General features: G+C 36.6%; 1 protein-coding gene across 1 annotated transcript in view; it reads left to right on the top strand.

The window, feature by feature from the left end:
- Positions 1-20,577, top strand: part of LOC127942502 (transmembrane protein 163) — a 23,298-nt gene extending 2,721 nt beyond the window's left edge. Inside the window, exons 3-8 of the mRNA XM_052538220.1 lie at positions 7,697-7,740; positions 7,860-7,951; positions 11,408-11,504; positions 16,006-16,117; positions 18,223-18,364; positions 20,216-20,577. Of these exons, the coding sequence (XP_052394180.1) occupies positions 7,697-7,740; positions 7,860-7,951; positions 11,408-11,504; positions 16,006-16,117; positions 18,223-18,364; positions 20,216-20,276 (548 nt within the window). The 3' untranslated portion in view covers positions 20,277-20,577. The remainder of the gene's footprint in view (positions 1-7,696; positions 7,741-7,859; positions 7,952-11,407; positions 11,505-16,005; positions 16,118-18,222; positions 18,365-20,215) is intronic.
- Positions 20,578-21,360: the final 783 nt, after the last annotated feature.

Here is a 21,360-nt window from a genome sequence, read left to right as displayed (position 1 = left end):
TCATGATGGCCTTACCCAGACTATTGTTGTTGTCTCAGCACAAAGTGTGCTTAATTATTTTGTAGACTGGTTCCAGACCATGTGGTTTAATCTTGGAGCAGCTAACAGAAGCCTCGGACTAGATTTGATGTATGGTTTTGAGCGAATGGTCTCTTGCTCTGTGCTCCGTCCCTCGGGATCGAAATGACTCACCTTACACTTCCAGAGTTGGACGGGGACTGTGGGACACACGCTGCCAGGCTGTGAAGATTCAGTCACGTAGCAACTCTAGAGCAACGAAGCCTGAGGGATGTTGTCATGTAGTCGTCTCAATCTATCTGTAATGGCAATTGTTTGGCGTCAAAGGAAATGAAATGAGTGCAGACAGCTGGTAAGAGCAAGTGACAGAAAGAGAGAGAGAGCTAATGTTGATTTGAGTTGAAATTATTATATTATGTGACAGGATTGCAGAAGTGATAAAAGAGATATGGTTTAGTGTTAGCTTTAGCATTTAGCATCATAAAGCCTCTCAAGTATACACTCACTTCTTGTTCCTGTTGAACCCTTCCAAGACATTCAAACAAACAAACTTGTCAACTAGCAAATATAGCTATACTGTATAAAGAAGCTGTATCAAAAAAATAGCTTTTTTATGTTTTGTTTTTGATATTAGTTTGATATGTTTATGAAGGAAATGACGAAAGCGTGAGAGCGTGGTGCCAGACTCAAGTACCCAGATGAGCGGTGTGTTATTCAGCATTGCTAATGATGACGGTTGTTATCGGGGAATAACGCACCTCAGAATGATGCGATTCTGACCAATCACAATCAAGTATTCCAGAGAGCCATGTGATAATACCATACAGAGTCCTCCAAGTTAATAAAAATGCACTAAAAGCCAAAAAAATGTGATTGTCCATTTTGATCTTCATGCTGATTGTCAGATTCCAACAATTAAGTACTTGTAATTAGACTATTTTACATTTTAAAATACTCAGTCAGATTACATATTCACAAAAAAGAAAAATATATATTTTAATGTATGGAAGGGATTTTGCCATTCAAACACATTAAAATACACAAATTCACATGATTTCCAAGTAGCGTATAGCTAATTCAGCTAATATCCCAATTTTATTATTATTATTTTTTCCAGCCGACCCTCTTTCACATAATATATTTATTAAAAAATGTGGTCACACTTTATTTTAGGGTCCAATTCTCACTATTAACTAACCATTAACTATGACTTTTGCCTCAATTAACCTCTTATTTGCTGCTTATTAATAGTTTATAAGGTAGTTGTTAAGTTTAGGGTATTGGGTAGGATTATAGATGTCATGCATTATATGTACTTTATAAGCACTAATAAACAGCCAATATGTTAATAATAGACATGCTAATAAGCTAAAAATTTTTAGACATGCAAACATTTTTTTTTAAGGTAATACGTTAACATATTTGCCAGTTGTCTTTTCTTTGATATTGGTTAATTTACATTTATGCATTTATCCAAAGCGAATACAGTGTATTCAGGCTATACTTTAAATTTTATTTTTTTCACCGGGAATTGAACCCACAACCTTTTTGCGCTGCAAACGCAACGCTCATCACATTCATCTTTTTCGCAAGTGTTTTATTGTAATCGTCGCTATTTCAAAAATGGATTTATATTAGTGCAAAATGTTTATGTTTTAATTATTAGCTTCCGATTCGTTTTTATCAATGGGAAACCTTAATGCACTTCATGTTGTTAATAACATCAAATGGAATATATTTGTATTTCTTTTGTGTTTTAATATTACAAGACTATCCTATTTAAATCAATGTGACAAGAGATCAAAAGTAATCAAAAAGGAATCTGATTATGTGTAATGAAATGGACTGCAATACTAACTACAATTTTTGTCGTGCAATTTTGAATGTAATTTGGAGTAACAAGTAATCTACCCAGCACTAGTGGTAGCTATTTTATTGCTAGGTTGGTTGCTAAATTGTTTTATACCTACCCAAGTCCATCCCAAGTCTCTGTGATATTCTACTTTCCAGAAATGACTCTTAACCCTCTTTAATGCAAGCCTGTGTGATTTTGTCACCCATTTCTCGTCTGCAACACTGTTTAGAAGTACATTAGCGTATAGAGCCCTCAATAAACATGCGCTAAAAGCTATAAAAATCCCATCTCGACTTCCACAAAGTCTTCAAGAGCACCAGCGTTATGTTTGGGTGGGGTGCATTTGGGTCAGTATGGGTTTTGAGAAGATCAAATTTGACGGCTGGATTATGGTTTTAACCAAATTATCCTCGAATTGGTTCGGATAAAGAGTCTGATCAGAGTCTCACTGTGTTCCCTGAAGCACTTGTGAGGCTATGCTATCAGAAGTGTAAGCGAGACGGCTGGTTTTTCATTAACGGGTGTGCGTGTGCGGCCGGCGAGGGTTTGTGTACGTTGTAGATGTGTTTGGAAACTGATGAAGGCAGAAAGAAGGAAGGATGGACGTAAAGGAGGAGAAGAAGAGAAGCGGTCTAATATATGCCAGACTGTAAGAGCCGAATTCCCAGATGTTTCGCGGCTTCCAGCGCAGCCAATTAACACGCCGTCAGCGACAGAGTGTCTTCTGCTTCACACAAACACACAAATGCGCTCGCATGCCTCCAATCCTAATAAACACATCCAGAAATGTCTCAATGGCGGGAAATAAGCCCGATTTGGACCAGCGAAATGTATGTAAATGTCAGTTCCTGAAGAATTAACTGAGTTCAGACTGAAAGAAACGAATTTAGCATGCATGTGCATGTGGAAATTTCTCATGCGCTAGGCACTGAATGTAAATATCACTCTGGTGAAGAGAGGTCACAGACAGAGGAGGGGTAGCTCGCTCTCATATTAATGCATTCAGCACTACCAGTCTGTAAAAGCCAGAATGCCAACTCCCATAGAGCCCGCGTCTAAAAATAAAAGATGGAAGACAGATAGAGAGAGAGAGAGAAGAGAGGTGGAGGGTGCTTTGCCCTCTCTGTGCCTCCTCTGGGTTTTTTTTTTTTCAAACATCAACACAGTGAGTCAAATAAACACTGTGAAAGGCTTAAAAAAGTCACAGTCTTGTGGATTCCCTGCTGAAAAAAACAGCTAAAACCAGCCTAAGCTGGTCAGGCTGGTTTTAGCTGGTCTCCCAGCCTGGTCATAGCTGGTTTATCAAGCTGGTTTTAGAGGGGTTTTGTCCACTTTTTTAGCTGGTCTTAGCTGGTCAGGCTGGTCTTAGCTGGATTAAGCTGGTTTAAGATGGTCTTAGCTGGTCAGGCTGGTCTTAGCTGGATTAAGCTGGTTTTAGCTGGTCAGGATGGTTTAAACTGGTTTTAGCTGGTCAGGCTGAACATAGCTGGTTTTAGATGGTCAGATTGACTGGTTTTAGCTGGTCAAACTGGTATTAGCTGGTTTAAGATGGTTTTAGCATGTCAGGCTGGGAGACCAGCTGACCAACCAGCTAAAACCTGCTTAACCAGCCTGGCCAAGCTGGGAGACCAGCTATTTCCAGCTAAAACCAGCCAACAAGCTGTTTTTTTCAGCAGGGTTGCAGGTTGGTAAACACTCAAGACGGATGTCTAGTGGAATGGAATAGGCCTATCTTGGCTATATTTGCTTTAACATTCATTTTAGCACAAGTGTTAGCAATATTAGATGACGTTTTCTATTATGATACCTGATATCAGGTCTTTGTTAGCTTTAGTCTTAGCATTATTAGTGTTAGCGAGATGACTGCTATTAAAATGAACTAAAAAAATCCTAATCTATTAGCTTTAAATGCTAAATTATTAGCCAAAGGTTTACTATTAGTTTTAGTATTAGTTTCAGTCGCCTATTGTAACGTATATATGAGACACTATAAACAAAGATATAAAAAATACTGGTATACAGCTTATTGAATCATTGATCGATTCATTCAAAACCCTGAGTCATTCCAGAATAAACACCACTGTGTTGATCGAAGATGTAATGAATAGATCAAAACAGTGTGTATTGACAATATTGTGTCTAAAATATGTAGCTTAATATTGAGTGTATACTAATATTGAATGTGTGCAACTTGACTTAATCATAAATCATAGAAAATGTTAAATATTAGTATAAATATGTATAATTTAATAATCTAGTATAAGTTTAGCTATTTAAATTTTGTATTATCATGACAACACTGACCAGTCAAAAGTCCTTCATGCGACTCCAGACTTGTGCCGTATCAGAAGATTGTTGAAAACGTCCTGTAAGCGATAACAACATGCAAATTTATTCACCAGCTCTTGCACAAAAACTAGATCACATTCCCTGTTTTGGTTTGTGTGTAGATGCTTTTGTGTGTGTGTGTGTGTGTGTGTGTGTGTGTGAGAGAGAGAGAGAGAGAGAGAGAGAGGCAAAAAGACGAGAGAAGACAGGATTTTCACAGCAGCTGTTGTGTTGGATTTCAACATTCTGCAACTCACCGTCTCTAAAGATTATGCCCTATTTTCACAGAAGACACACCTAAAAAGAAAGTATGAAGTGCAGTTACACACAACAAACCATGAACATCTATTTTAATCAGCATTTATTTGTCCTGCTGATCCATGAGACTAGCAAAAGCTTCAAAGGACAAGATCTTTAATAAGTTTACACATCATGTGCCACTGATACATCTGAATAAGTGCACCAAAATGGTTCTTGCTGCATAGCAGAAGCATGTTCGTTCACTGTGTTAGATTGCATGTTTTCAAACATCCATAACCTGGGAGGATGGATGCTTGTCATTTTAGCTTAAATGCGTTTTGAAAAATACAAAAGTAAACACAGGATCAATGTTGTAATATTTTTCATTAGCATGGAATGTGTATCAGATTTTTGTTTGTATTTTTTTTTAGCCACATATGCTCAAATGTTGATTTGTAAAATACGAAAAACACAAAAAAAACACTGTATGTTACGCAAATTTTCTTGTATGTTCTCGTAACATACATGACCTGCAAGAATGGATTTGTCAGGTTTTTTGAACTACATTTCCTCAAAGCGAAAGTAAGCACAAAAATAGTGTTGCGATATTTTTAATTACAGTAATGTATGAAATATGCAGGTTTGCATGGTCCGTACAACACGCAAACAGACATAACGCAACACAAATGTGCAGAACTGTTAATTGCAAAAGTCAAATAAAATGTTACATGGCGATAATTTTCAGTAACTGCACTTTAATAATTTAAAAAATATGATCAAATATAGTGAAATACAGCCATCAGTAAACGTTTCACGGAACGGTATTAAATAAATTCCAAAAATAAAATTAAGGTATTTCTGTGCTGTAGCTTTATGAGATGATCAATTGCGCAATATTAGTTCAGGTGACTTGTGCAACTCATAATGTACTGTAATCAAAAATATCGTAACATTGCGCCAAATTTTGTATGCTAAAATTTTTGTACAAAAGTGCAGTCTGTGATGTGCTCATGCAATTCAATGTATATTCAAAATGTTTTGATTTTACATCAATGACAGACTGAAGCTGAATAACTCGCAGTTCTCCATAATCCTTGTCTGTTACCCAAGATGCACTGCATGTGGTACAACTAACCCCCCTGAAGTTTTTTGTACAATTAAGCTATAGACGTTGTTCCCGAGACGTGTTTTTTTTGAGTGGAAACTTCTAGTGTGTACACTGGGATTCTGCAAGACAATGAATGACTGCACGGATTATGGATGTTTTATAGACTGTTGATGTGTTTCTTGAGAATGGCCTCTTGAGGACTTGAATTTGGCTGGCGCAAGACGTCTAAAACAGAGTGGATTTCACGAAAAGGAACAGAAATTATATTTAGAAACTGCTAAATCTTTAATCTCATGCCGCAGTAGCTCTGCTATTCATTTTTAACGGTGTTCCTGAGGAACAGAGAGAGTGTGTGTTTGTTTTTGAGTAATGACTTCTGCCATTCGAATGTGTGTGCAAACTTTTGCTAAAATCGTTACACTGGTGTATTTGAGCATATTGACTTTTGGCTCAATTGAATTCAGACATTATTCAGGCGTTCAGAACCTAAATAGAACATAGAATTTTTGAGTTTTGTTCCCCAAAAAATAACCAACCAATAGAACCTAAAGAGAACATTCATAAAACTAATGTTTACACTACACTGTACCATATTACACTCTCAGTTCTTATTCTTTACCATAGTGTGGAGTGTATTCTATATTGCTGTGATAAACTGTCCTGAAACACAGATCTGGGTATTTTTGAGAGTTTGGCTGACCCTGTAGAGGTGGATGGGATATCTCGGATCACTCATCCAGTCTCAGGATGGAGGATTCAGATGCATTAGAGGTCAATATAAGGTCGATAACTGGACACGGGCCACACTACCGTTTGGGTAGCTCAGATCCACACCATTTGCTGACATCACAGTGTGAAGAGATGAAATCTGATCCAGGCCGCTTTACTTGCTTGCAATCATTCAAACACAGTTTTACAGCAGGGGAATGCAGAATGTTTAGATATGTATCTGAGACAAACACTTACAGTATCATAATCAAAATTAACAGCATATTCTTCCTGAACGCCAGAGTGGATGGTAACTGGACACCAGCTGTGAAAAGTAAAGGAATCAAAATTCACATTAATTAATAATATTTCCATTGCTGGCCTAGCATATTGTTAAAGGGATTATCTGTTAGTCTAATTAATTCAAAATAAAATATTTTTTTAATAGTAAAATGTATTTATTTATTAAAGAAAAAGCTCCACATTTAAAGTTTTAAACAATATTTAAAACTATTAAACACTTTACATTTAAAAGTTTGTTCAACTAATAAACTTTTTAATAAAATTAATAAACTGATAAACTAATTATTTAATTTAAAAGATTGTTTATTAATTTGATAGATAATTATTAAATGAAAAAATATTTTGTAAAATTAAATGCTTCACATTTACAGTTTTTCCAACTTATGAACTCTCTTTTTATTTTTGTATGCGTTTATATTTTTATAGAAATATTTTAAAAACAATTAAACACTACACATTTACAATTTGTCTAACTAATGAACTGTTTTAAGGGCAAATTTAAATTAATTAAAATTAAATTAATTAATTTACTAATTAAATTTTTCCATTTTTTTGTTAATATATTAATTAATTTAAAATAAAATAAAAAAAAATTCTGTTAACTGTCAATCACGTTTTTGAAGATAGACTTGAATGTGCATGATACAAACCTAAATTTTTATAATTCATGACTGAAAACATTTTGTAACATGATTTTCATGTACCATTTACATGGTAATGTAATGTCTGATTTTAAAATGGGTTTTGAAGGATGAATTTTGACATTTTATGTTTTCAAGTGATATATAACTTCTGATGATTTCTAAAATGTGATAGAGAAAAAGGCAACGAGGAAGTCTTTTTTTTTAAACAAAGGTCAAAGCTCCTTTTGTAATGTAGATTTCTGAGGGTGCACTCTTGTCATAAATTCATCTATTACTTTTCCTACATAATTGTTAACAAAAGATATTGGTAAAATACATATTTGGGAGTCTTAGACCTTTCCAACGATATATAGTTTGTCAAGATTAGATTAGATTTGATTGTAATATAGTATAGTCAACGTAGGCGTCCCGTATACGGGACGGGGTGACATTTAACAGGTTAAAGTTGAAATCATTTTCATTTAAACTAACTTTTCTGCTTTTCTTTTGTAGCTGTTTCTATAATGCGGCATAGTGCATCAGCGTTTGGGTTTGCTGTAAGTATGTGAACACTTCCTATAATTAAATGGCAATTATTCCAGTTGTTGTTCCATTGTTGTTCCATTAAAGTTGTCTTTAATGCTTCACTTCATCTGTGTTGTTTATGTGTTTGCAGTTTGATGCCATTCTGGATGTCCTGTCCTCCATAATCGTGATTTGGCGATACAGTAATGCGGCGGCTGTCCATTCAGCTCACAGAGAATACATGTGAGTACACGTGATCCTTCCTCTATTAAAGCAAACATGGGGGACGCGGTATAGTTTGTGCTCTGCGGGGGATTCTGGGTAGTCTCAGTAGCCAATTAGACATCGTTTCTAGGAAACAAGGAGAGCAGAAGGTCAGACTGATCTATCAAAGTAATGATGTAGAGATTTTGACATGCTGAAAGAGATCATAAGTGGGCGTTTTATGGTCAAACGAGATGTACAACTAGTTATCTAACCAAACAGAGGTTGTTAAAATGATAGCGTTTTCATATGTGCTATATCTTTAAGACAAAATTAGCATAATTTACCTTAGCAGGTTAAAGCAGGTTAACATTTCCAAAAAAGCACCAGCTTTGATGGATGGAGGCCAGGCAGACAGACTCTCCGATCCCAAAGGAAGTGGCCCCGCTCTGGGTTTCATGTCTAAAGAGGGTCTTTTAGACAGTCTCTTTCTATGTTTGGCGTCCCTTATCGGCTGAAGCTCAGAATAGAGATGGCAAAAGGGCTGGAGGGCTTTGTGAATAGAAAGAAAGAACAGGAAGCAGAGAAAGAGAGACACAGGACAAAGGCATAAGACTCTGTTTGTAATGTGCCATGAAGCCATGGGTCTCTGGGAGAATCAGCCGGGATGTGGATCGCCGTGGAGACCGTTTACATCATAACGTGGGCTGCATTAGCAAGATGACAGATCTACTGGACTCCAGAATCATAAAGAGTAAAACCATTTGAGAATAATGATTTACCACAGCAGTTTTTAATGAAATTGTGTAGGGTGTTCTGAGTGGTCGCTAGGGTGATGCTATTGTGTTCTGTGTGGTTTCTAGGGCATTGCTACTGTAGGTGGTCGCTAGGGTGTTCTGAGTGGTCCCTAGGGTGATGCTATCGTGTTCTGTTTGGTTTCTAGGGCATTGCTACTGTAGGTGGTCGCTAGGGTGTTCTGAGTGGTCCCTAGGGTGATGCTATCGTGTTCTGTTTGGTTTCTAGGGCATTGCTACTGTAGGTGGTCGCTAGGGTGTTCTGAGTGGTCGCTAGGGTGATGCTATTGTGTTCTGTGTGGTTTCTAGGGCATTGCTACTGTAGGTGGTCGCTAGGGTGTTCTGAGTGGTCCCTAGGGTGATGCTATCGTGTTCTGTTTGGTTTCTAGGGCATTGCTACTGTAGGTGGTCGCTAGGGTGTTCTGAGTGGTCGCTAGGGTGATGCTATTGTGTTCTGTGTGGTTTCTAGGGCATTGCTACTGTAGGTGGTCGCTAGGGTGTTCTGAGTGGTCGCTAGGGTGATGCTATCGTGTTCTGTTTGGTTTCTAGGGCATTGCTACTGTAGGTGGTCGCTAGGGTGTTCTGAGTGGTCACTAGGGTGATGCTATCGTGTTCTGTTTGGTTTCTAGGGCATTGCTACTGTAGGTGGTCGCTAGGGTGTTCTGAGTGGTCGCTAGGGTGATGCTATCGTGTTCTGTTTGGTCTCTAGGGCATTGCTACTGTAGGTGGTCGCTAGGGTGTTCTGAGTGGTCGCTAGGGTGATGCTATCGTGTTCTGTTTGGTTTCTAGGGCATTGCTACTGTAGGTGGTCGCTAGGGTGTTCTGAGTGGTCGCTAGGGTGATGCTATCGTGTTCTGTTTGGTTTCTAGGGCATTGCTACTGTAGGTGGTCGCTAGTGTGTTCTGAGTGGTCGCTAGGTTGATGCCATCGTGTTCTGTTTGGTCTCTAGGACATTGCTACTGTAGGTGGTCGCTAGGGTGTTCTGAGTGGTCGCTAGGGTGATGCTATCGTGTTCTGTTTGGTTTCTAGGGCATTGCTACTGTAGGTGGTCGCTAGGGTGTTCTGAGTGGTCGCTAGGGTGATGCTATCGTGTTCTGTTTGGTCTCTAGGGCATTGCTACTGTAGGTGGTCGCTAGGGTGTTCTGAGTGGTCGCTAGGGTGATGCTATCGTGTTCTGTTTGGTTTCTAGGGCATTGCTACTGTAGGTGGTCGCTAGGGTGTTCTGAGTGGTCACTAGGGTGATGCTATCGTGTTCTGTTTGGTTTCTAGGGCATTGCTACTGTAGGTGGTCGCTAGGGTGTTCTGAGTGGTCGCTAGGGTGATGCTATCGTGTTCTGTTTGGTCTCTAGGGCATTGATACTGTAGGTGGTCGCTAGTGTGTTCTGAGTGGTCGCTAGGGTGATGCCATCGTGTTCTGTGTTGTTTGTAGGGCATTGCTACTGTAGGTGGTCGCTAGGGTGTTCTGAGTGGTCGCTAGGGTGATGCTATTGAGTTCTGTGTGGTTTCTAGGGGATTGCTACTGTAGGTGGTCGCTAGGGTGTTCTGAGTGGTCGCTAGGGTGATGCTATTGTGTTCTGCGTGGTTTCTAGGGGATTGCTACTGTAGGTGGTCGCTAGGGTGTTCTGAGTGGTCGCTAGGGTGATGCTATTGTGTTCTGCGTGGTTTCTAGGGCATTGCTACTGTAGGTGGTCGCTAGGGTGTTCTGAGTGGTCGCTAGGGTGATGCTATTGTGTTCTGCGTGGTTTCTAGGGGATTGCTACTGTAGGTGGTCGCTAGGGTGTTCTGAGTGGTCGCTAGGGTGATGCTATTGTGTTCTGCGTGGTTTCTAGGGGATTGCTACTGTAGGTGGTCGCTAGGGTGTTCTGAGTGGTCGCTAGGGTGATGCTATTGTGTTCTGCGTGGTTTCTAGGGGATTGCTACTGTAGGTGGTCGCTAGGGTGTTCTGAGTGGTCGCTAGGGTGATGCTATTGTGTTCTGCGTGGTTTCTAGGGCATTGCTACTGTAGGTGGTCGCTAGGGTGTTCTGAGTGGTCGCTAGGGTGATGCTATTGTGTTCTGCGTGGTTTCTAGGGGATTGCTACTGTAGGTGGTCGCTAGGGTGTTCTGAGTGGTCGCTAGGGTGATGCTATTGTGTTCTGCGTGGTTTCTAGGGGATTGCTACTGTAGGTGGTCGCTAGGGTGTTCTGAGGGGTCGCTAGGGTGATGCTACCGTGTTCTGCATGGTTTCTAGGGCATTGCTACTGTAGGTGGTTGCTAGGATGTTCTGAGTGGTTGCTAGGGTGATGCTATATGTTTTGCATGAGGCAGTCATTTGGTTTGATTAATTAATCACTAACCACAACAAAGACTTAACGGACTAAGCTTGCTAAGCCTGTTATGATCCGTGTGTAAGAAACAGAGTAGAACAGCCCTAAAACTTCACCAGATTTCATCATAACTACCCCTGCAGCAGAGCAAATTGAGGAACAGATGCCTGCGCCTATTAACCATGCTTCATAAGACAACTACAGCCGTTGACCGCTTTTATTCATAAACTGAGGGCTTGACAGGCCTAATAAGAACGAGATACTAAAGCGAGCAGAAGCTTCAGAGTTGTGTTTTATTAACTGACTCAGACAAAGGAGGGGAATTAGACTGTGAACTCAATAAGACATCAGTTGGATTGATGTTGTGGTTTACTCCGTCTACCTTGTGTTTTCCAGAGCGTGTGCTATCCTCGGAGTCGTGTTTATCTTGTCGGCCATCACTATCCTGGTGAAAGCCATCCATGATCTCGCCACAAAACTGCAACCAGAAGTGGTAAGAAAACAACAAATACATAATTCAGCATCTCATTTGGTTGGTTGATTCATTTGTTAATTCACTGATAAATTGATCTATTCATTGCATTGGTTGACGGATTATTTCAGCGGTTGATAGTTTTTTTTGTTCATTCACTCACTGATTCATTCATTGGATTGGTTGGTTGTCACCTGTTGTTGATTCAATTGTTTGTTTATTTGTTCGTTCATTTACTCACTGATCCATTCGTTTTATTAGTCCAGTACTTGATTCCTTTTTTTATTTTTACTTTATTATATATTATTCATTAACTCACCAACTAATTTGTTTGATTGGTGACTGATTTATTCAGTATTTGATTCATAATTCATTTTTTCATTTACACTGATTCATTAATTAGATTTTTTGTTCATTTACTAACTGATTTATTTGTTCTATTTATCAAGTGGTTGCTTCATTGATTTGTTTGTTTATTCTCTCACTTATTTATTCATTGAATTGGTTGACTGATTTTTCCAAAGGTTGATTCATTAATTCGTTTGTTGGTTTATTCACTCACTGATTCAATAATTGGACTGGTTGATTGATTGCTCCATTGATTCAATGTTTTTCATTCATAATTTCAGCAAACAACTGTTATTTTATTTTCTAAGCTGATTTGATTGTGTCATTTTCTAAATATATTTTTGTGTTCATTTGCTCTAAGCTTTCATACTTTCATATCTTATTTCCCCGTTGGCATTTTATTGACTGTTAAATCCATTCAAGAGAGTCTCTCAGGTAAAAGATGCCGCAGACAAACACAACATCTTTTCATGTCGTCGGTTGTGTGAGTTCTCCCTCGACTGGAACTAACGGCGCCTGCTAAACAGCAGAAGTGTAAAGCTGAATGAACACGACGAAGACAAGGTGTGAAGTCACGGACGAGATTAGAATAGTCTGATATCACTGTTGCCAGGCAACATGAAGAGGGGAAATAGTTTCCCCTAAACCAGTTCTTCAGTACACCTCTACTGTTACTCACTCTTAATATACAGTAGCTATCCATCCGTCTTCATGTGTTGAAACGAGACACTGAAAGCCTTGGTCTGGTAATGCTTCTGTGGTGTAAAGACTCCACAGCTACTGTTCATTCCTTAAAGGAAAGGAAATAATCCTCTTTTCAATCAAGAACCAATCAAAGCAATCACATTATGAACTTTGTCTTGCTGCTTGTTTTACAAATGAACCCCTCTTGTGTTCTAGAAACATCAGTACATAAATGCTCTACAGATCCAGTGCTATTATTAAAAAAAATGTAAATAAAAAAAAGATTCCAAGATGACAACAAAAACTTTATAAAGGTTCTATGATGACATAAGAAAAGTTTCTACAATGATATAGCTGAAAGGTATCTCTGATAACATAATAAAAGCTGAAAAAAAAAAAGGTTTTATGATGATATATGATAATAAAACTTTTCTACGATGACTAAAAAACAAAAAAAATGTTCTATGATGACTTTAAAACTAAAAATGTTTCTATGATGACATAAACGAAACAAAAAAAAAGTTCTACAATAACCTAAAATTAAAGACGTTTTTATGATGACATAACAATGAAAACTAAAAAAGGTTCTATGGTGACGAGAGATAAAGAAGTTTCTATGATGACATAACGAAAATTCAAAAAAGGTTCCGCAATGACATATTGACAACTAAAAGGGTTCCACAATGACATAAGATTCTATGATGATATAAAAGAAAAAAGGTAGGCTATCTCTGATGACATAATGTGAACTGAAAAAGGTTTAATGATGACGTAAAATTAAAAATGTTTCTACAATGGTATAACGACAACTAAAAAAAAAAACATTCTACCTTGACCTAGAAATAAAAGCTTCTACGATGACATAGCGAAAACTAAAAAAGTTTCTGTGATGACATAACGAAAACTTAAAAAAGCTTCTACGATTACCTAAAAAAGTTTCTATAGTACGATGACGTAACAAAAAAAATTATATGATGACCAAAGAACTAAAAAATGTATAGGACGACATAACGAAAACTTAAAGCTTCTACGATCACCTAAAATTAAAACGTTTCTACAGTACGATGACATAAAAAAAAAGTTATATGATGACCTAAGAACTAGAACTAGAAGTAGTTTTTAAGAAGACAAAATACAACAAAATTCTACGATAACATAATGAAAAATGGAATCATGAGAATTCAAAAACTCATGGGAACTTAAGAAGGTTGTATTATGACGCAATGAGAACTAAAAAGGTTTAATCAAGCCATTTTCTCCTAAGACACGAGACTGTAAACCTTTTAAAACCTTTATTTTTAAAAATTTAGCAAACAAAATTAGGGTGTAATTGAGAAGACAATAACCAGATAGGAGACAGAGACACACACAGAGAGCGAGAGAGAGAGACAGACACACACAGAGACCGAGAGAGAGAGAGAGAGAGACAGAGAGACACACACAGAGAGAGAGAGAGAGAGAGAGAGAGACAGACACACACAGAGACCGAGAGAGAGAGAGACAGAGAGACACACACACACAGAAAGAGAGAGAGAGTCTGTGCTGATGTTTTAATCAGGACTCTGCTTCTCTCTGGAGGATTCCTGTTCCTGTCTCAGCGTGTAAAGCTGGGTTTTGGCGCATACAAGTGCCGCCTAAAAATAGATCCAATATTCCCCCCTCCCTTCATCTGCTGCTGATGTCAGAAACACTTCCCTCCTTCTTTTCTCTCTCTTATTTTTCTAACATACTCTCTCTCTCATGCTCTTTGGTTCTCTAAAGAACTGTTAATAGGATGTTCTGAACAAGGTGTTTGAAACGGACTGCCCCCTTTCGCAATCCCACGTGTACATTTCTGACAAAGATCGACTGTTTTTCAAGTGCTATAAAATCAATACAACAATCTCCCACTGAATAGTCCCATCTGTGCCATTAGCACTTCACTGTCGTAAACCTAAAATGTCACAAAGCTACAGCCCTAAATAATGATCTTTACATAATTTTATGGTCAGAACTACACACAAGATACATAACCATAAAGAAATGATGATAGGAAATGATTCCCTGTCTGATTCCTGGCAGAGATGAGATGGATGATCAGAGATGTGACTGAGAGAGACTTGTTTGTGATAAACGCGAGGGCATGATGTTGTTTTTAACTGTTCAGGGAGGGTTAGAGTTGTTCGACACGATCCACGAGACACAAACCTCATTGTTTTCTGCTTTCTTCAGCTGCCTGACATCAATATTGATGAGCTTCTCTCACCAGAAGATCCATCATAGCATTTTATGTGGAGGGAACAGATGATGCATTGACTGACCGTTTGTGTCTGTCTGTCTGTGTGTGTGTTTGTGTTGGACGCTTTGTTTGATGCTGGGAATTTTAATGATTCTGCATGGGCTGAGAAGGCAAATCATCACTCAAATCATCTTTTTCTTTTTTTTTTTTGCATCCTTCCATTATCTCTTTCTCCTCTGCACTCCTTATTTCCATTCATATTGCTTTCTTTTTAAATTATCCATAGTCACATATTAGATTTGCATTATGCATACTATACAGTGAGCATACTGTATACTGAAATAGTTTGTATTATGCAGCAGTGATATTTAACACAGTAGTCATCAAAAGACCTCATTACTTTGCATGTTTACTTCAGCAAGCGTGCAGTATGAAAAGTCTTGACTTGATAGGATAGCTGTACACTTGCACTTGTATCATGCAAGTGTGAAGTATGCACATTTTCGCATACATACCTGGACACATGAACTTAATGAGGTCATGCGACAATTTAGTAGGCTACTGTTTGAAATGTTACAAATATATAGCAGCGTGTCATTTTTTTTTTTGCATAGAAAAATATGACTATTAAGCAAGCACCTGTTTGAACTGTTTACGGTTGCATACTGAAACTATTTTTTTATTTTTTTTATTTTTTTGGAAACAGTATGCTAGTATTCTATTCTGAATAGAGCCCATAACTTTGGCTACGTTTGGAATATTAGCATACAACTACATAAAGCACAGAATGTACTAACAGTACTATGCTACATTATTGTCAAAATATGAATTACTGTGCATGTTTACTTCAAGTATGCAGTGTGCAATTTATTCATAAGTGATATCAAAGTATGTTCAGAATACAGTACTAGCATGCAGCAGAAGTGTTTCAATTAGTAGCATACATCATTAAGTGCATGTTTCGCTTAATGATGTCATGTGACAACAATTTAGTATGCTACAGTTAGAAATGTACAGTACATGCTACATTGTCAATAAACCTCATTACCTGGTTTGTTTACTTCATACTACTACAATATTTGAAATGTTTACAGTTTTAAAAACAATGCATAGTTTACAGTATATACTACAGAGAGTTTGCTAATCTGTTCTGAAAACTCCCTTGATTTCCATCTTCAGTATGAACTGCTGTTTAATAAAACAGTGCAGTTGACTGCTATGAACGTCACGGTGTGCTCAGTATGATGGCGTCTCTCTGTTTCTCTTCTCCAGGATGACTTCCTGTACAGCGTCTCAGTTATCAGCGGGGTGGTGTGCGCCCTTCTGTCCGTCTGTAAGTTCATGCTGGGGAAAGTCCTCACCAGCAGGGTTCTCATCACCGACGGTACGTTTCCCAGAAACCCACCGGGTTACTGTGGTGATATGCCACCCTGCTTTATTATTCACAGTGCCATGCAACGTGTCTAGTCTGATTTCATCTTAGCTCCTCCCATTTTGACTTCTGACCAGCTGGAAGAAGCAGGATTCCACACCTGAACTATATTTGGCTTAATAAACAAATTCCTTCAAATTACAAAAAGAATAATACTTTCAAAACATTAACGCTTATGACGTTACAATCACATTACAGATGTTAAGTCGGTTACAAAAATGAACACACCCACTGTTGTTCCAATCCGTTTCCTTTCGTGAAACATGAGATGTTTAGCAGAATGTGCATTTTTTCCATATACTGAAAGATGGAAAGATGGTCAAGCTCCAAAAATGAGAAAAACTATGTTTTTATGGCTTCAGAGGACTTAAAATACAAGTCAAGTTTAGTAGAGGCTACTTTTATGGTGGTTTTATGGCATTTTCATTTGTTAATTTAAAAGAAACGTGAAAATACTGGAAACGAAAAGGCAACGGACAAGTAGATAGACAGATGAGCAGATGGAGAGCACAGAGACAGACATACATATACATAATTTATATATATATATATATATATATATATATATAGAGAGAGAGAGAGAGAGAGAGAGAGAGAGAGAGAGAGAAACAAATCCGAACAGATGGACATGTACACAAAAAAAAAAAAAAAAAAAATCTTGTTTAAAAAGTTTAATAAAGTAAAAAATTAAGCTAATGAACGTTTAATTAGAAGTTTAGCAAAAAAGTTAAATAAAATGTAAAAAAAAATTAAATACATTACTGAGTTAATCAGGTACTACAAAGAAACCGCAAGTAGAATTAAACATGAAATTCTATTTAGAAAATGTATATATTTTCTTGTAAAACGCACTCTTTATTTAATCTTTATTTACACACTTCAACTTTCAACGTGGCAAACAGTGCACTCTATTTTGACATGTGTGACTTCAATTCATTAAATCACACACCAACACACAGTCTGACAGTAATCGCTAATGTCAACCAGCAAGCGTTTCAGTAGCACAAACACACACCCATCGTGAATGAGTGAATCGCCCGCCAGCTAAACCTTGTGTGTGACGTTCACCAGCTGTCCAAACATCTACTACTACTGCACCAGCTTTTACTGATCATCTCAAAATACAATGATTTAAAGAGGTTTAATTAGTTAGCTTTGGTAAAAAGAAAAGTTAAAAAAGAGAAGCAAAAAAAAAAAAAAGATAAAAATGTGTTTCATTTTCATTTAGTAAGTTTAGCTATAAAAAAAAATAAAAATGTTTATCTTTTTGTAGTTTTATGTTTAATTATTTTAGCTAAAAACAGTTTTACATTTTAGCAAAAAGAGAATGTTTTTGATGGCTAATGTTTAACTGGCAAGTTATATTTAAAAAAAGTTAAAGTTTAACTAAAAATCTCAGCTGTACGACTTTCTTTTTTTCTGTGGAACACAAAAGTACAATGTTAAAAATTATTGTAATTTAAACTGTAACATTTTGTAAAAACGCTTACGGGAAAAAATAACTGATAATAGGTTAACAGTAAGTTCCTGTACTATATACCGGGAAAAATAGTAAAAGATCTAACCAGACATTTCATGTAATTTTACAGTAAATTGCTGTTAGTCTTACAGCTTTTAGAAGTAAAACAGAACAAATCAATGTATAATTTACAGTCAAAAACCGTAAACTGAAATTCCCAGAATTCACTGCGTGACACTCCACTTTTGAAAGTATTTTGTTTAAATAATCATGTATTTAATAGTTTTTGTTAGGAGTTAGGAGCCCAAATTTGGGCTTTGTTACATCGTCTGTTGTTTAATGATATTAATACGTTTATTGCATTATTTAAATATCATGTCTACATTCAAATTTTCTTGTTTGTAAATTACAGCTTTATACTGTAAAAAAAGTACTGCATATGACTGTAAATGTGTTTACAATTTCTCAGTATTTTTTTACAAAATCATTTTGTAAAAATGGAAAAAAAAAATTTTATAGTGTAGACATTTAGCAGAATGTTCACGTTGCTCTTTCCACCTTTTTTTTTTTTTACATGTATGTAATTGTTCATTTGCAGGTTTTAACTCTCTAGTTGGCGCCGTCATGGGATTCTCCATCCTGATCAGCGCCGAGGTGTTCAAACATGAACCTAGCGTCTGGTACCTGGACGGGACTATCGGGGTTCTGATCGGACTGATCATTCTCGCCTACGGAGTCAAGTAAGAGTCCAAAACCAATTAAAATTTGGAAAACATGAAGGCGCACTAAGTAAACAGAGTCAGTTTGAAGTGTAAAAGCAAAAAACGTTACTTTAAAGAGTTTATAAAATAACAAAAATTAAATAAACCAAGGCTAAAACAATAGACTCTTAAATACAAACAAAAAAAATTACATAAACAACAAATTTCCTAAACCTTCAAATGAACACAGAAATATTCTAATTCAAAATATTAACAAAAACTATAATGGTGCTAAAATAGCACACAGACTTTAATAACAACAGAAAGTACTTTGTTTATTAAACAGCTTTGTGCTACGCTAAGATCTTTAACAAACAGTCGTTTAATAATGTCGTATACTCTTGAGGGATTTCAGGCATGACTCTGTTTGTCTTTGGTGCAACTGTAAATATGCTTCAGCCCTCTGAAAGGGACGCTAATGATGTAGAGTTTTGTTGGTTAAATAGCTCATATCATTTCAAGTAATTATTATAATAACACTACCCTAGAGACTGTAATTAGAGCTTGACTCAATGTAATAGAAATGTACCATGCACATACGTCGAAGATTCAGGGATTCATATGAGAAGTCAGCGTCATCTGGAAGATTTCCCACTGCTAATCGAACGCTGAATGACTCGACAGAACTGAAGCTGGAATGTAAATCTTTAAGCTGCAAACACCACCAGCTGTGACTCTTTCCCAAAAGCACACAGTGTTTGTTAAGCGGAGGTCGTTTAGTTTGAAGTGACAGGCTTCGTCCTTCGGAGGTTAGAGTTTAGCATTGTTATCGTGCCGTACTATGCCAGTAGTTTATTTATTAGTTATTGTACCTTGTAAAGTCAAAAAAAATTAGGCCTAGATTTGAGGTTTATGTAAAAATTTCCATACATTTGGATTACTCCGATTTAATATAAACTTCATTGTTTTCACAATTACTAGATTTATGCTCGAAGCAAGTTGAATAAATGCATTTTAAAACTAATACTGTAGATGCAAATAGATAGCTTTTTTTTCTTATTCTCACTGGTTTGATTGAAAAATACTTAACACACTGAGTTTATTGGTTTATGATAAAACTGTATTATTCAAATGGATGTACATTTTTACATGCAGTTCAAATGCATACATTTTATTTTGGGCCTAAATATTTGTGTGTGTGTTTGTGTGTGTGTGTTTGTGTGTGTGTGTGTGTTTGTGTCTGAGAAGGGAAGAAAAGCCAAACATATGTAAGAAAATGAACTATAGATCAAAACCATATAAAGTTCAATTAATTAATTGACAGTATGATTTTAGCATCAATGAGGTACTGGTCTAGTTCTTTATTTTATTAATTTTTTTAGCATTTTTATTTTTGTATTTCTCATTTAAATCATTTTGTGCTGTATTTTTAATTGTCTTTTTTACTTTAGTTCAGTTTAAGTTGTTATTTTAGTAAGTTAAACTAAAAGAAAATGGGAGCTATTGCCTTGGCAATTAGTTAAAATAAAATGTTCTTACATTTTATTACTTTACTATATTTCAGTTACCATTTATTCATATTTCAAATAATAAACATGTTTTTACTGGTTTTGGTTCTACTCGATTATAATAATCCTTAAAATCGAATAGGTGTTGAAATAACTTTTCTATAGATAAAGTTTTTTTTTATTTATATGTGAAAATATTTTAGATAAACTTTGTTAAAACATTCTAATCATTTACGAGACGTTTAATATATGCATATTTCATATAGCCACATAAGCACTAATCACTTGGTCATGGCCAAGCTAGTTTAACTAGCTTTTACAAATTTGAGCAATCTTGCCTGATGTGAAAATGAGTGAACTCACACTTCTGTTTCTCCGTCAGGTTGTTGAAGGACATGGTGCCCCGTGTCAGGCAGACGAGACATTACGAGCGCTTCGAGTAGCGATTCTGATTCTGGACGACCCAACACACACATACACACTCCTGTGGAGATTCTCCTGAGAGGAAAACACACACACACACACACTTTACCTGCCTCAGGGCAAACACAGCCACTAATTCCCCCTGTAAATATGGATCTGAAAGGGAATAACTCAAAATTAAATGCATAAAATTTGTGTTATATCGTTTGAGATGGCAAATAGCCATTGGGCTGAAACAAGACAGATCTCAGAATGTATATCATCTGATATAGAAAACCCAGCTTCATTGCATTGAGTTATGTGTGTGTGTGTGTGTGTGTGTGTGTGTGTGTATATATATATATATATATATATATATATATATATATATATATATATATATATATATACACACACACACAGATTAAGAGATAAGAGGTTTATCAGGTAAACTTAACACAGATTGTCATTTTGGTCTAAGTTAAGTTTCTATTTATTTTAGTAGTTATTATATTTAGTAAAGTTTGTTGCATCTGTAAAATGTTCACATCAAATAGACTAAAATTACATAAGAATTCATTAGTTGTCTAACATTCCATTTCTCATTATAGAAATTCCAATTCAATTTCACGGTGGAAAAGCCAAAAAACTTCATATAAAATCGAGTAGAGATCTCACTGAAAGTGTAAAAATTGAAGTTATGCCAAAATAAACGCAAGGGGTGCTGAAACTACATTTTTGTAGATAATAAAATGACTCGGAGTTGTTTTCTTCACAGAGACCTTATAAAACTTTAATTTGTGTCTTTTAATCCTTGTTAAACGTGCCATTGTATCATCAACATGAACTTAAAAGCATAATATTCAACAAACAGGGCATTTTCATATCTTATACTATTGTAACTTATTAAAAACATAATACATGACGAAACTTTCTGTACTTAATGCCTACAAACGAATTGCTAGAAACCGCTTCGTTTGCTAGACCTCGCGTAGTTTCATCTTTCGCACTCCATTGAAACGGTAAAACTCTGTGAAGTTCATTTGTTATAGCTTGATCCAGCCTTGTATATAGCTTTTGGTGAAACTTGTACTTGTATTAAATGGCACGCAAAAGTTACTCACA

This window comes from Carassius gibelio, chromosome A22, assembly GCF_023724105.1.
Source record: "Carassius gibelio isolate Cgi1373 ecotype wild population from Czech Republic chromosome A22, carGib1.2-hapl.c, whole genome shotgun sequence".
Taxonomy (NCBI): Eukaryota; Metazoa; Chordata; class Actinopteri; order Cypriniformes; family Cyprinidae; genus Carassius; species Carassius gibelio.
The sequence above is the reverse complement of the archived record's forward strand: the minus strand, read 5'-3'. Positions and strand labels throughout refer to the sequence as shown.